This window comes from Megalops cyprinoides, chromosome 2, assembly GCF_013368585.1.
Source record: "Megalops cyprinoides isolate fMegCyp1 chromosome 2, fMegCyp1.pri, whole genome shotgun sequence".
NCBI lineage: Eukaryota > Metazoa > Chordata > Actinopteri > Elopiformes > Megalopidae > Megalops > Megalops cyprinoides.
The window spans coordinates 54,089-67,155 of NC_050584.1; the positions used below are offsets into that span (position 1 = coordinate 54,089).

Here is a 13,067-nt window from a genome sequence, read left to right on the forward strand (position 1 = left end):
CGTTCAACAGTTGAACCAAGTTAATATCTATTCACCCAAGGGTTCCCATGTAACGTTAGCCAAAACTGTGTATTATTGTCAGTTTTATTGAAACCACTGGAAAGGGTGGTTCATCATGTTTTATCAATGTAACATTAGTATTTAGGAAATTACAGTCATAGTTAACTCTTATGATGCAAAGTAATAGTTTCATTAAAAGCTAAATGTAACTAATTCTTAAGATAATGTAGCTTATTTGCAGTGTGACATCCTCCCCATGTGCTGTCCCAGGCTGAACAGCTGGCGGTGAGGGATGCAGGTGATGACAGCCTGCCCACCAAGCAGATTGTGTTGAAACCATTCGACCGGCAGCTGAGTGAGCACAAAGATGTCACCAAGGTTGTGGTCCAGCTGGCGTCCATTGTGTCCTCGCTGAAGGCAGATGCCGGCGATGTACTGGAGGAGTTCGCTCACTTCTCCACCCTCTGGAACCAGGTGGGGCTCTAGGCGTAGATGCTGTGACCAGTGAGGACAAACTGACCTCTGAACAGATATCTGTCCCAAACCTGTTTATCTGCCGTTTTTCCAGTGTTGCTTGCATTGCAGTTTGTTTGAGGTCATAACTTTATGTACACCAAAGAAAATAGGATACATTATTATGATTATAGGAACTGATGATAGGAGATTGATTTTGACATGAATCAATTTGCTTTACAGGGAAAGTCATTCATTGTGAAGTACACAGTGGTAACCCTGTCATAGTAGCTACAGATGTTGCCAAGTAAAAACATGTAATCTGCTAATAGGTGGGCCTTATTTGAATTGGCAATCAGTTGACATGCGATCAAAACCAGACTGAGGATAGTCATCCAATAAAGGAGATTTCTCTGCTTTCTGTGGCTCACCAGCTGTATCTGTTCACTATTTTGGTGAATTCTACAGTCATGTTTGATTGGTCTTGCCAGTATGACCAAGGGACAGGGCTCCACTACTGACCTGAAACAGAATCTTTAAGTATTACAGACATTACAGCAAAGGCAAGCTGAAGCAGATGTTGAGATGTGATGACTGAGCCAGTTACTGTGAAGTGATGAGGCCAGTTAAACGATATAGCCAGTTAGTGTACACAGTTCTTTAAAAAAACATAGTTCAGAGCTGTTGGTGTTTTCAGTATCTGTAAGATGCGGCTATTGATGTTATGTTCTCCCAGGACCCAGAGGAGCAGGTGAAAGAGTTCTTGGAGACCAGCCCATCACTACCAGAGTTCAGTGCTCAGATCGCCTCTTACTCTGTGAGTGTTGTCTGTCTTGACTCATTTTCAACCTTCAAAACAAACTTGAACCTGTGGAGAATGGAAACTTTGCCTCTGCCTTTTGGCCAGAATATTGTTTCAGTTTCTTACCAAATATAAAGTCCAGAAGTCCCCATGGGATCAGTTATGATCATGTAAGTGTGATTATTTACTAACCGCCAATGGTCCTCCTCCCATGAAGAAGCTGGAGGCCCAGATTGAGGACCTTCCCGCCTCGTGCACCGTGGGCTCAGTCCAGTTTGACACAGACCTCCTCAAGCTCTCCCTGACCCAAGAGTGCCGTGCCTGGAAGCAGGCGTTTGGCGCAGCACTGAACCGACGGGCCTCAGCCGACATGGTTGAGATCTATTCCTTTGTGGACGGCCTCAGCAAGCGTCTGCAGAGGCCCATTGTGGACCTGGAAGATGTGAGGGGGGCCATGGCAGCGCTCCGGGAAGTCCGTGAGGCAGAGGTATGGATCGACAGGACCATTGGACCCGTGGAGGAGTCCTTTGCCCTGCTCAACCGGCACGAACTCTTCTTCAACGATGGCAACGCAGAGAGGGTCGATGGCCTGGCCTACGCCTGGAAGAACCTGAACACGCAGGTGAGGTGGGAGCAGACAGAGTTCACTCAAGCCCCCCCCCCCGAGTGAAATATAATAATAATAATAATAATAATAATAATAATTCTTATTATTAGTTATTTGTGTCCTTTTTGAATATACCAGTCACAGAATGTATTTCACAGAACAGACCTGTTAGATGCTACCCGGTTTTCTTCAGTATTAAATTACACCAAAAAGGCTGTACAAACTTAAGTAATTAAGTGCTCTGTTTGAAGACCAACATAGACATGCCCTTGAAATCAGGAGAGGCTACCCTCCAGTCGTCAATAACTGCCCCACTCTGAAGGCCTTAGTCTGTGTCAAAGTTGGCAGAGCAATGATGCGGTGCCCTGGCAACGGCAGGATAGTACTAACTGCACAAATAGACTCACTTTCTGAGCAGACAGGTAAAAGTTGCATTTTGCAGGTGATGCAAACCCAGAACACGCTGGTAAAGATTCAGCCCATGATGAAGGCAGACTTGCTGGCTGGCGTGGAGACTTTTCAGACGTCTGTTCAGTCCTTTTACTCTGATTATGATGAGCGGTAAGGTTACTAAAAGGTTTTCCACTGACAGATAACATTACAAGTATTATCAGTAACAGTGCACGAAGATAAGTTTTTTTTGGAAACGCATTCATTCAACCTGAAATAAGTAAGAAAAGTTTATGGGCCCCATGCTGTCTGACCTACACATTTCTAGTGAGGGAATTTGATAAGGAGCTGTTGAAACATTTTGCATGGCAAATTTTATGTCAGTCAGACCTGCAGTTCATGACAAGATTTTAATTAACAGAGATCATGATGATAGTTAACAATAATTATATTAGTTAATGAAGTAGAAAGTGCAAAAAATGATTTTCATTGTATAGCATATATAGGGATGAGGTAGAACCCTGCTAGTAGGGAGAATTTTAATTTTGGAAAAGGAGCATCATTATACAAAATGTAAACAACATGTTTAAAATTAATATGCCTGACATGCCACCTGATATAATATTGGGCCTGTAAATACATGTGCTGTTGAACCCAGCTTTAATGATCACTGTGATAATGACAGAAGGCACAATAAAGAGAAAATATTTACTGTAACTATGGAGACCAGACCCACTAGCTTTGCAGGGATTCTGCTGCCCCCTCCTGGTTGTGTTGAAAACCACAGCAGTATGTAAATAATAAATGTGTCACATGCTGAAAAGAAGTGACTGGTTGGATCTGTGTAAAATAAAACCCCTTGATCTCAGTGGCCCTGGGGTGGAGGGTGTGGCCCCACATGAAGCCAGTGACCGGCTGCAAGCCTTCCAGGCCCAGTTTGATGAGCTGTGGAGGAAATATATCACCTATTCTGGAGGAGAGGAGCTGTTTGGCCTTACTGTGAAAGGTACCAAAGCTACCCCCCAAACAAAGGCCAGTAAAGGAGATGACACAGATTTCAGCCAAAGCACAATGTTTAGATATAAATGTGTAAGGGCTTATATGCAGAACAAAAAATGTAGTTTTTAATAAAAAATATTAAGCTCTGAACACTGAAGTTCTTGATAAAAATCATGCCATTTACATAACTATGACAGCTGTTGATAACCACCTTAGAGTTATGCAATTTTCTCAATTCAAATAATTTTCAGATGTGCCCACTCTCTTCCCTGTCCTCTTTAAGAATGTATTCGTAGCAAGTGCCTCTCACATACAGTATCCCATGTTTGTGAAGCTTTCTGCTTGTTCTTCACAGAGTATCCCGATCTTCAGAGAATCAAGCGTGAGCTAGCTCTTTTGTCGAAGCTTTACAACCTCTACAACTCAGTCATTGACAGTGTCAATGGCTACTATGACATACAGTGGTGTGACCTTGATATAGAGAAGATCAACAATGAACTTCAAGACTTCCAAAATAGGTATATTTTGTGTGATCCTACATATTTAGATCTTCTGTCCATTGAGAATATATTGGGAATTTCCACCAAGGGATAGTTTAACAGAGATTAATATTTTACAGAGAACAAGTCTATCTAACGATAAATGAGACCCATTCAATATGGAAACAATTTTTTAATGTTTGTTCACAGCTGCTGATGGGAGTCTAGAGCTGGTTAGTGATGATGAGATTTGAGGTGTTATCTTGAATGAATTCTCCTGTACTTTAGTAAAGCTCTTCAGATCTAAGGTTACATGTAGATACTGCACAGTACAGTATGTACTTTAGGATAGTAGGGTACAAATCAATGTTGCTTTTAAGAATCATTCCTTGGTACCATAAAACACAATGCCTTATTTTAACATTGCTCCCATAGATCATTATTTGCTTCTACATTCATTTTAGAATAATATATAGGAATTGTGTTTCTCTTGATGATAATCTTGAAGCATTATGCTTGTGTGGTTGTATTTTTATTTTAGCGCAGTTGTTCACCTTCATGTCTATTGAGTGTATTTCATGTATCGTGTAACACTGAGTCTTGTGAGTCATTCAGGATAAGAGTGTTTGCCAAATAAACACACAGTACAGAATGCTAGGTCATTAGCATTGTATTATAGTCATGAGCAATACAGAAGCGTTATATTTAATTCAAAATTTTTACATTAACAGGTAGGATGAATGCAAGTTAAAAAAACAAGCTTTTCCAGAGATTTAAGAAATGTTTCTTTTTTAGAGGGAAAGATTAACATAACAATTACATAGCAACCTGGTTCTCTAATTAAGAAACTGTTAATGCACCCATATGCGTATTACATGTGAACAGAGCTATGACGCTGCCAGAATGTGGCATAGATACTGTAGGACACACTAGGTTCTGTGTCATGTTCAGGGTATGACCTTCAGATATATAAGCCTGTGACTTCTTCCAAAAACTTCTTCCATTTGAGTGACCTTGGGCAGAGTCTTGCTACCTTCAGTCCAGCTCTTTACGTCATGTGCACATATTCCTCTGTCTCAGAGGGACTCCAATGCACACAAATTCATGTGTACGGTCAGTAATGCAAACAAGCAACCACACATCGCATTGTCTTCAGGAAATGCACACAAATCTCCACCTCTCCTCCTAACCACTGGCACATTTATCTCAGTCAGCTATTTTTTTTTAAGTTGTGTTTTTTAATAGTTCTTCCATGTGATCTTCCATCTTCCTATGATGAGACGCCGTTCCTTTCCTTCAGGATCCGGAAGCTTCCCAAAGCCCTGAAGGAGTGGCAGGCTTTCAATGACCTGAAGAAGAAGATTGATGACTTCAGTGAAACTTGCCCGCTGCTGGACATGATGGCCAATAAGGTAAGCGCTGCCTGACTTGCCGGCTCACTCAACGCTACATGTAACACACAGAACCTGAAGGGAGCCAAAAGAACACTAAACACTAACTCTGCCCTTTATACACGGCAATGGCCCAGATCTAAATCGTATCAAAGAAAGCTTTAATCATGCTTGACAGATTGCATGTGCAGTATATTTTAACTTTGATGCTGCCTCCCCTGAGCTCTCTGTCCTCTCCCCCAAACAGGCGATGATGCCCAGACACTGGCAGCGGCTCACTGAGGTCACAGGTCACAAATTTGAAGTAGAATCAGAGAACTTCACCCTCAGGAACATCATGGAGGCTCCTCTACTGAAGAATAAGGAGGACATTGAGGTAATCGTCCATGAACCAGACAACATCCATTTAAGTTGTGCATGATTACTGTTGTCCTTGTTGTGGTGCTGGAAGATCAGTATGTTCCAGTTGCTCAGTGCTTGCTCCTAGAGGGCCACAGTGTCTACATGTTAGTGCTCAGCCTGCACATTTAACCACCTAATTCAAACAATCATAACTGTTATAGGACTAATTTTTGAAACTGAATATTGCCCATCAGCACCAGGGAAACACCTAGGCCACACGATCATGAAGATTGAATCATAAAAATACCCCTAAAGCTCTATTGAATAGGAACAGAGCTGGTAACTGTGACAATATGGTCGGAATATGACTACAATATGAATATGATCCAAGCCCTGTGACAAACGTATGATCTCACATGATCTCAATAGTTTTGCCAGAACAAGCTCAAAAAAGGGGAAGAAGAAACAATCTTTGATCATGTTACATCTGAAAGTGGAGGCCAAAATGGGTGACAGGAAAAGGCCACTCAATGGCATTTGTGCACATGTACAGTACCGTATCCCACAGAGCCAGGACTGGAGATAGAGGGTGATGTTCAGAAGGCCTTGTTCTTCCACGCAGGACATCTGCATCAGTGCGGTGAAGGAGAAGGACATCGAGGCCAAGCTGAAGGGCGTAGTGGCAGAGTGGAGCAGCCACGTGTTCACCTTTGCTCCCTTCAAGAGCCGTGGGGAGCTGCTCCTGAAGGGCTCTGACACAGCTGAGAAGGTGTCCCTCATGGAGGACAGTCTGATGGTGCTGGCCTCTCTCATGAGCAACAGGTGCTCAAAGAAATGTGCCTGTGTTTGTATCTTTGCGTTCATCGACTGTTGTTGCCATTTTGGACAGATGTCGAACATGGTCATCTGCTGATTATAGGCATGGGAGCAAAATATCCTAAAATTTAATTTCATGAAATTAGCAAATGACAAAATGTTTCATGGCCCTGAGAACAAACTGCAAAACAAATTACTACATGATTAAACCTGACTAGGATATAATTTTTTGTAAATGGAATTTGTACTTTCTTTATTCATTCAGTCCATTACTCCTCAGCATCACTATGACAAAAAGTACTTTATAAAACAATTACTTCCAAATCACTGTTCCTACTGGTCAGTTTGCATTCCACTTGACAGTATTCACCAAAATACATTACATTACATGCATTTAGCAGATGTTCTTATCCAGAGCAAGTTCCAGCATAATAGAACATAAGTGTATCTCTTCAATTTAATGAGCAACCGTGTCAGACCAGGCTAACAACACTCCCAGACCAGTGAGTGTGAGTGTAACACTTTTGGAGCCGTACGACAAGTTGTGTTGTGTAATCTGACAAGAAGCCAAGTATACTACGATATATAACAGTCCCTAAGAAAGCCTAAGCCGACATCACACTTGCAGAGAAGGCAGAGAGAAGTGCTTGATAGTTCCCCAGATCTGTGGAGGATGTACTATGGATAAACGGAATATTGTTTGCTGATTTACTATCATTGCACATTGACACACATGAATATTGTACCTGTTTCCACATTACTCTGAGCTGAGTTACCAAAGATGGAAATGTTTACTGTCCCCAAGTAGCTGTTGTAATAAGCCAGCAATTGAACAGTAATGATTCAGAATTTCACACTTTATTGGCCAAGCATGCTTTTACACATGCAAGGAATTTGACTCTGATTCCAATGTCTCTCATAGTGCTTTCATACAACATCAAAGTGACAACAACAGCTACTGCACAATGACATGAGTTAAAGTGTACATGAGTGCAGGCTGTGGATCTGTACAACTATTACAACTATAGGTTGTATATACTATATACAGCTATCACACTGTGTTATGTACAGCTATTGCAAAATGAACGTGAAATAAAGTGCACCTGGGTGCAGGCTATGGATATGTACAACTATAGTTATACAACTATTGCACTGCGCACATGCAGTAACAGAGATATGACTGACAAGTTGCTGGTTTGATGGCGTGTGGGAAGAAGCTATTCTGGTTTCTACTTGTTTTAGTGGGTAGTGATCTGAAGCACCTTCCAGAGGGAAGGAATTTGAATATTTGGTGGCCAGGATGCCATCAGCAATGATTTTGCCTGTTTTGTGGCTCTGGTAGTGAAAAGATCTCAGAGTGTGGACAGGTTAACTTAACAGTTATGCAGGTGGTGAGGACAGACTTGATATTTGCTGTGTAGAACTGAACCAGCAATTCAGTTGGCAGGTTGAACAACTTCAGCTGGCTCAGGAAGTATATCCACTGCTGGGCCTTTTTTGCAATGGAGACAGTGTTGGCCTCCCCTACTTTAGGTCTTTGGAGATTATATTTCCTGGGAACTTGAAGGTCTCCACAACTGTCACAGCAGTGCCTAAAATGGTGAGGAGGGTCAGGGGTGGGGGAATCCTCCACCATCATCTCCACTGTCTTGAGCGTGTTCAGCTCTAAATTTTTGAGGCTGCACCAGAGGGCCAGCTGTTTGACCTCTGTATGCAGACTCAACACCACCGTGGATGAGACTGATGGCTGTTGTGTTGTCCTCAAACTTCAAGAGTTTGACTGAGGGGTGCCTGGAGATGCAGTCATTAGTGTGGAGAAGAGCAGTGGGGAGAACCACCTGTGGGGTGCCAGTTCTCATAGCTCCAGTGACCTGTTGAAGATCTTTGTGACAAAAGGAGCCAGTAAGTCAGCATAGACTTTCAGACAGGAAGGTGAAGCTCCATCTGGGCCTGGAGCTTTCCTGATCTTTTGTTTCTGGAACAATGTGCAAATGTCCTTTTCACAGATTTTCAGTGTAGCCTGGGAGGCAGAGGATATGGGGTATTATTGCATGAGCAGGGTGAGAATCGGTGCAGGCGAGGGCTTAGAGGGGGCATAATTGTTGGTCCCCGGTGTGAATTGGAGTGGGTGAGGGGTGTGACCATTGTCTCTTTGGCCCTGTTCCCACCTGGTATTAACATGCATCTTTGGTGATCCGAATGAGCAACAGTTTGCTGATTTGCTAGTATTGTGAATAGGCTACATTTATGAATTACTTTTTAAAAACCGAGGCGTGCTTGTTGTGGAAGAAGGGACATTCTAAAACTATTAACGTGAAAAGGCTTAACGTGGCTTAACAGCGATCAATGATCACCAAATTTCTCTCAGACATCTCTTGTCATAAACACTTCCACCTGTCAAAAAATCAAAACTGAAATCCTTTGAGTATGGACACTTTTTTGATAGGAGACAGTGTTTATGACATGTGAGATGTCAGACAAATTTGGTGATCATTGATCGCTGTTTTGGGACATTAAGCCACGTTAAGCCTTTTCCTTATAATGGGCATCAATGGAGAGGAAAACGTAGTGAGATAACAACCATACCCCTAGGATTTCGGTTTTTGATTTTTTGACAGAAGGAAGTGTTTCTGACAAGAGATGTCCGAGAGAAGTTTGATGATCATTGATCGCAGTTTTGGAACATTAAGCCACGTTAAGCGTTTTAGAATGTCCCCTTGATATTCATGATATTGTAAATTTTGACTCCCACAGTAGTCTAACATTTATTTGTAGAATTACAACACTTCACATATTATTCATAATACCATTTTTCATGAAATATATAGCATTATACGTTTGGGGCTTGGAAGTATTTGAGGTAGCTTGCGAACTCTAGTTGCTGTTGTTGCCTGTTATCACACTTTAAAACCCTTTTGCACGTAACTTATATTTAATGCTATGTAGCGCGCATGGTTCGTTATGTTTTCATTAGCATTATTTAGCTTCTCAAAGTTTTCAGTTAGCACTTGCTGCATCTTTTAACATTAAATTGCTGTTACCTCAAAGCTAAAATTAACTAGAATTTTTCCAATCTTGTGTTCTAATCTCATCGTTTTAGCTTACGCACTAAACAGCTAATCACACCAGTGTGAACGCTGTTGGCGCGTGAATGAGTACGTACTTATGCTACACAGAGAACGTCAGTTGAGTAGGCGGTCCTTCAGTGTGGCCCAGGACACATTTGCATTCACACTGCTAAAAGAATGTGGCCATATGCAGCCCAGACCACCTCCGAATGTGGTCTGAAAGATCGGATCTCGGATCAGATCTTGGTGCGTTCACACCTGTACTTAGCGCTGTCCACTTGTGATCGGATCACCAAAGACTCCAGGTGTGAACGGGGCCTTTGAACCGGCAGTAGAACACATTTAGTTCTTCAGCCAGCTGACGATTCTCCATGGTGTGGGGGGATGACTTCCTCTAGCTGGTGATGTCCTGCAGGCCTTTCTGCACTGATGCTAGATCATTGGCTGAAAGCCTATTTTCTAGCTTTTCAGGATAGACCCTTTTAGCTGCCCTGATTTCCTTTGTCAGTGTGTTCCTTGCCTGGTTATACAGGGTCCTGTCCCCACTCCTGTAGGCCTCCTCCTTGGACTGACAAAGCTGTTTGAGGTTGGTGGCGAGTTTTGTCATTGTTGTGTCTGATATGAGTCCTTTTGGGGATGCAGATGTCCTGTCCAGATGTCCAGAAACAGAGTCTCAGTAAGCTCAGTGGTCAAGATCAGTGGCTGCTAGTTCAAAGACGCTCCAATCAGTGCAGTCAAGGCACGCCTGCAGAGTGCTCTTGGCCTCAATGGGTCATTTTTTTCCCATGTGCACTACAGGTTTAGCAGATATTAATTTTTACCTGTAGGTTGGGATAAGATGAACCAGGCAGTGATCAGAGAGTCCCAGAGCTGCATGCGGTACAGAGCCTTTAATATCATGTAACAGTGGACCAGTGTGTTTCTCTCCCTGGTGGGACACTTCATGTGTCGTCTGTATTCCACTTAACATGGGACACAAACGAAAACAAAGTACAGGGGAGCACTGCACTGAGGTGGCCAATCGTGGTGCCATCTTGGTTCTAATCCCTGTCTGTAATCAACAAACAATAGTGTACTTTGTCTATTGCAGATCCATGAAAGGGTTGCTGTGTCTGATTTTGTAAGTGTTAAATCAAACTTCATCACACAGTCTGCAGTGGAGGGCAGTAGAGGACAGTCTATGACTCAGAGTGGAAAGGATTCACTGCTCAAAGGGGAAGTGGCAGAATGCCATTTCGTCAGCATTTCCTGGGTGTGAAGAATTATCTGTCAATATATCTCAAACTGTATGACATATAGGATCTATTGCAAATAAAGCACCCACAATGTATGTTGTAGAAGATATACTACATGTAAGCTCATCAATGTACACATAAAAGCATTATATATGAATATTTGAATTATAAGTAATGAATATAAAATACACTTAAATTCCTAAGGAACACTCTTTGTGACAAATATATGCCTCCTCATATTACAGAAATATTACAGACACCGAATGAATTAATGGGTTAAGTAAATGATTGATACAATAGTTTTCTGGTGTTTTCTGCTGTTTCAGGTACAATGTGCCTTTCAAGCCATCAATTCAGCAGTGGGTGCAGAAGCTGTCCAACACCACTGAGATCATTGAGAAGTGGCTGACTGTGCAGAACTTATGGATCTACCTGGAGGCCGTCTTTGTGGGAGGCGACATTGCCAAGCAGCTGCCCCAGGTCTGATGCACCGGCCAGGGAAATACTATATGGGACCACACTGTGGATAAATTAAAAAATCAATCCATCTGCCAATTGCTATTTGCAAGCGCTCACTAGATGTGGCATTTTGAAATCACACAACAATGAACTGACATGAATGGTATACCTACCTACAATATATTATAGACTATAAGCGGTCTCAATTGACTTCCTGCTCCCTGAGAATGGATGCTGATTGGAGTTCTCAATTTAGTGCAGTCTCAGTTAAAACCATTTTTGCTTTGTTCTTGTTAGATTATGCAGAGCAGATTGAATGTAATCACATGATTTCTACTTCACTTTGACTTTAAACAAGAATTACTTTGTCCTTGACCACAACAGTTTTGTGTTTGCGAAAATTAATGGGTGGTTCTATGGTTATTCCTATATGCCAGATTTTAACTTTTAACTTAACTAATGAATTCATTTGACCTTAGCTTTGCGAAACAATTAAAAAAAGTAACATTTGTTTAAAGATGTCTTTCATAGAAGAGTTCCATGGAACATACATACTGTATTTATCCCCTTTATATCCCTGTGACCAATTTTTGGGCAAAATCAAAGGGTTTCAGATTCAGATACAGACATGACAGTGCCAACTACAGCACTTAAAATTTTTGTGAACACATATTAGGATTAAATGTGGAAAAAATTGAAACTATAAATTACTGTACTTATGCAAGTACACACAGTTGTAAAATTACCCAAAGGGTTTAAGGGATCTGAGTTAGGTTACGTAAGACATGTTCCCTTCCTCATGTTTTCCTTATCAAAAAGAACGCTTTGTGGAATTGAGGCTTTTGGTAAGGGTTACGGTTATTCAGATAGCCTGTGCAATAACAGAAGCTAAAAACTCATTCTTCATGTTACAATCGTTGCATCCCTGATGGAGTTTTATTTTGAGGTAGCTATGTAACCTGGATTGCTTTGGTATATGCGTCTGTAAAAATTGGCTAGCATATGAAATAATAAATGAATAAATGAATGCAAGAGTAAATGCCAAGAATAAATGTGATTGGTTTTAACTGTCTATGAATGTAGTGTTGCAGAATTTGCCCCAATAGTTGTAAATTCAGTTGAAAAAATGCACAATGTCCTTCCAATAACTTGCAGGAAGCCAAAAGGTTCCAGAATATTGACAAGTCATGGCAGAAGATCATGCAGCGTGCCCACGAGATGTCCAACATGGTGCAGTGCTGCGTGGGAGATGAGACCCTGGCACAACTGCTGCCCCATCTGCTGGAGCAGCTGGAGGTGTGCCAGAAGTCCCTCACTGGCTACCTGGAAAAGAAGAGACTGACTTTCCCTCGGTTCTTCTTTGTCTCTGACCCTGCTCTTCTTGAAATCCTGGGTCAGGCATCTGACTCCCACACCATCCAGGTAGCGTGGTTCACTAAGACATGATCATGCTGCAGTTCTGCTAAAGCTGTATTGGAACCATTATAACATTGTGAGAATAATATAATGTGTTCAAGGTAAACCAACCACTGAGTTTAGTTCTGCAACGTAGGGCATGACTGTGGCAATGTACCAACATTATGACATTGCAAAACTGTCACAAAAACAACTTGTGAGAAATGTCATTAAATATAAGAGGTAATCTGGCTGCTGAATGCAATTACATTTCTTGGCTGTTTTTAGCTCCACTCAGTGCGCAGGTCACTGCTCCCCTTCATGGATGGGATGGATTAACTTAGAACATTGAACAAAATTACCTGTCTGTTTAGAAAAAAAATGAATGAATACTAAGAGGGCAGAATTTTGACCCAATTTCAACTGCACCAGCTGGAATAGATTAACATTTTTGAGGCGCTACCTTCTCCTGAAGCCCAGAAATAAGTTTCACGCTTTCACACAAGCCACTCCAGCTGGATTGATGTCAGCTCTGAATTTAATGGATATTGTGTGCTTAAATCAAACTCAAATATGATGAAATGTGGATTTGGGCATTGAACTACAAGGTTTGCAAGCTTTTAAAACTGTG

General features: G+C 41.7%; 1 protein-coding gene across 1 annotated transcript in view; it reads left to right on the forward strand.

Annotated features, from left to right (window-relative positions):
- The window catches only part of dnah5l (dynein, axonemal, heavy chain 5 like), a gene marked incomplete at its 5' end in the record, with an annotated part of 123,703 nt that overhangs the window by 16,838 nt on the left and 93,798 nt on the right, over positions 1-13,067 (forward strand). Inside the window, 11 exons of the mRNA XM_036522644.1 lie at positions 271-474; positions 1,190-1,270; positions 1,473-1,877; positions 2,305-2,423; positions 3,122-3,258; positions 3,607-3,769; positions 5,031-5,142; positions 5,369-5,497; positions 6,086-6,285; positions 10,909-11,062; positions 12,197-12,463. Coding sequence (XP_036378537.1) covers positions 271-474; positions 1,190-1,270; positions 1,473-1,877; positions 2,305-2,423; positions 3,122-3,258; positions 3,607-3,769; positions 5,031-5,142; positions 5,369-5,497; positions 6,086-6,285; positions 10,909-11,062; positions 12,197-12,463 — 1,971 coding nt within the window. The remainder of the gene's footprint in view (positions 1-270; positions 475-1,189; positions 1,271-1,472; positions 1,878-2,304; positions 2,424-3,121; positions 3,259-3,606; positions 3,770-5,030; positions 5,143-5,368; positions 5,498-6,085; positions 6,286-10,908; positions 11,063-12,196; positions 12,464-13,067) is intronic.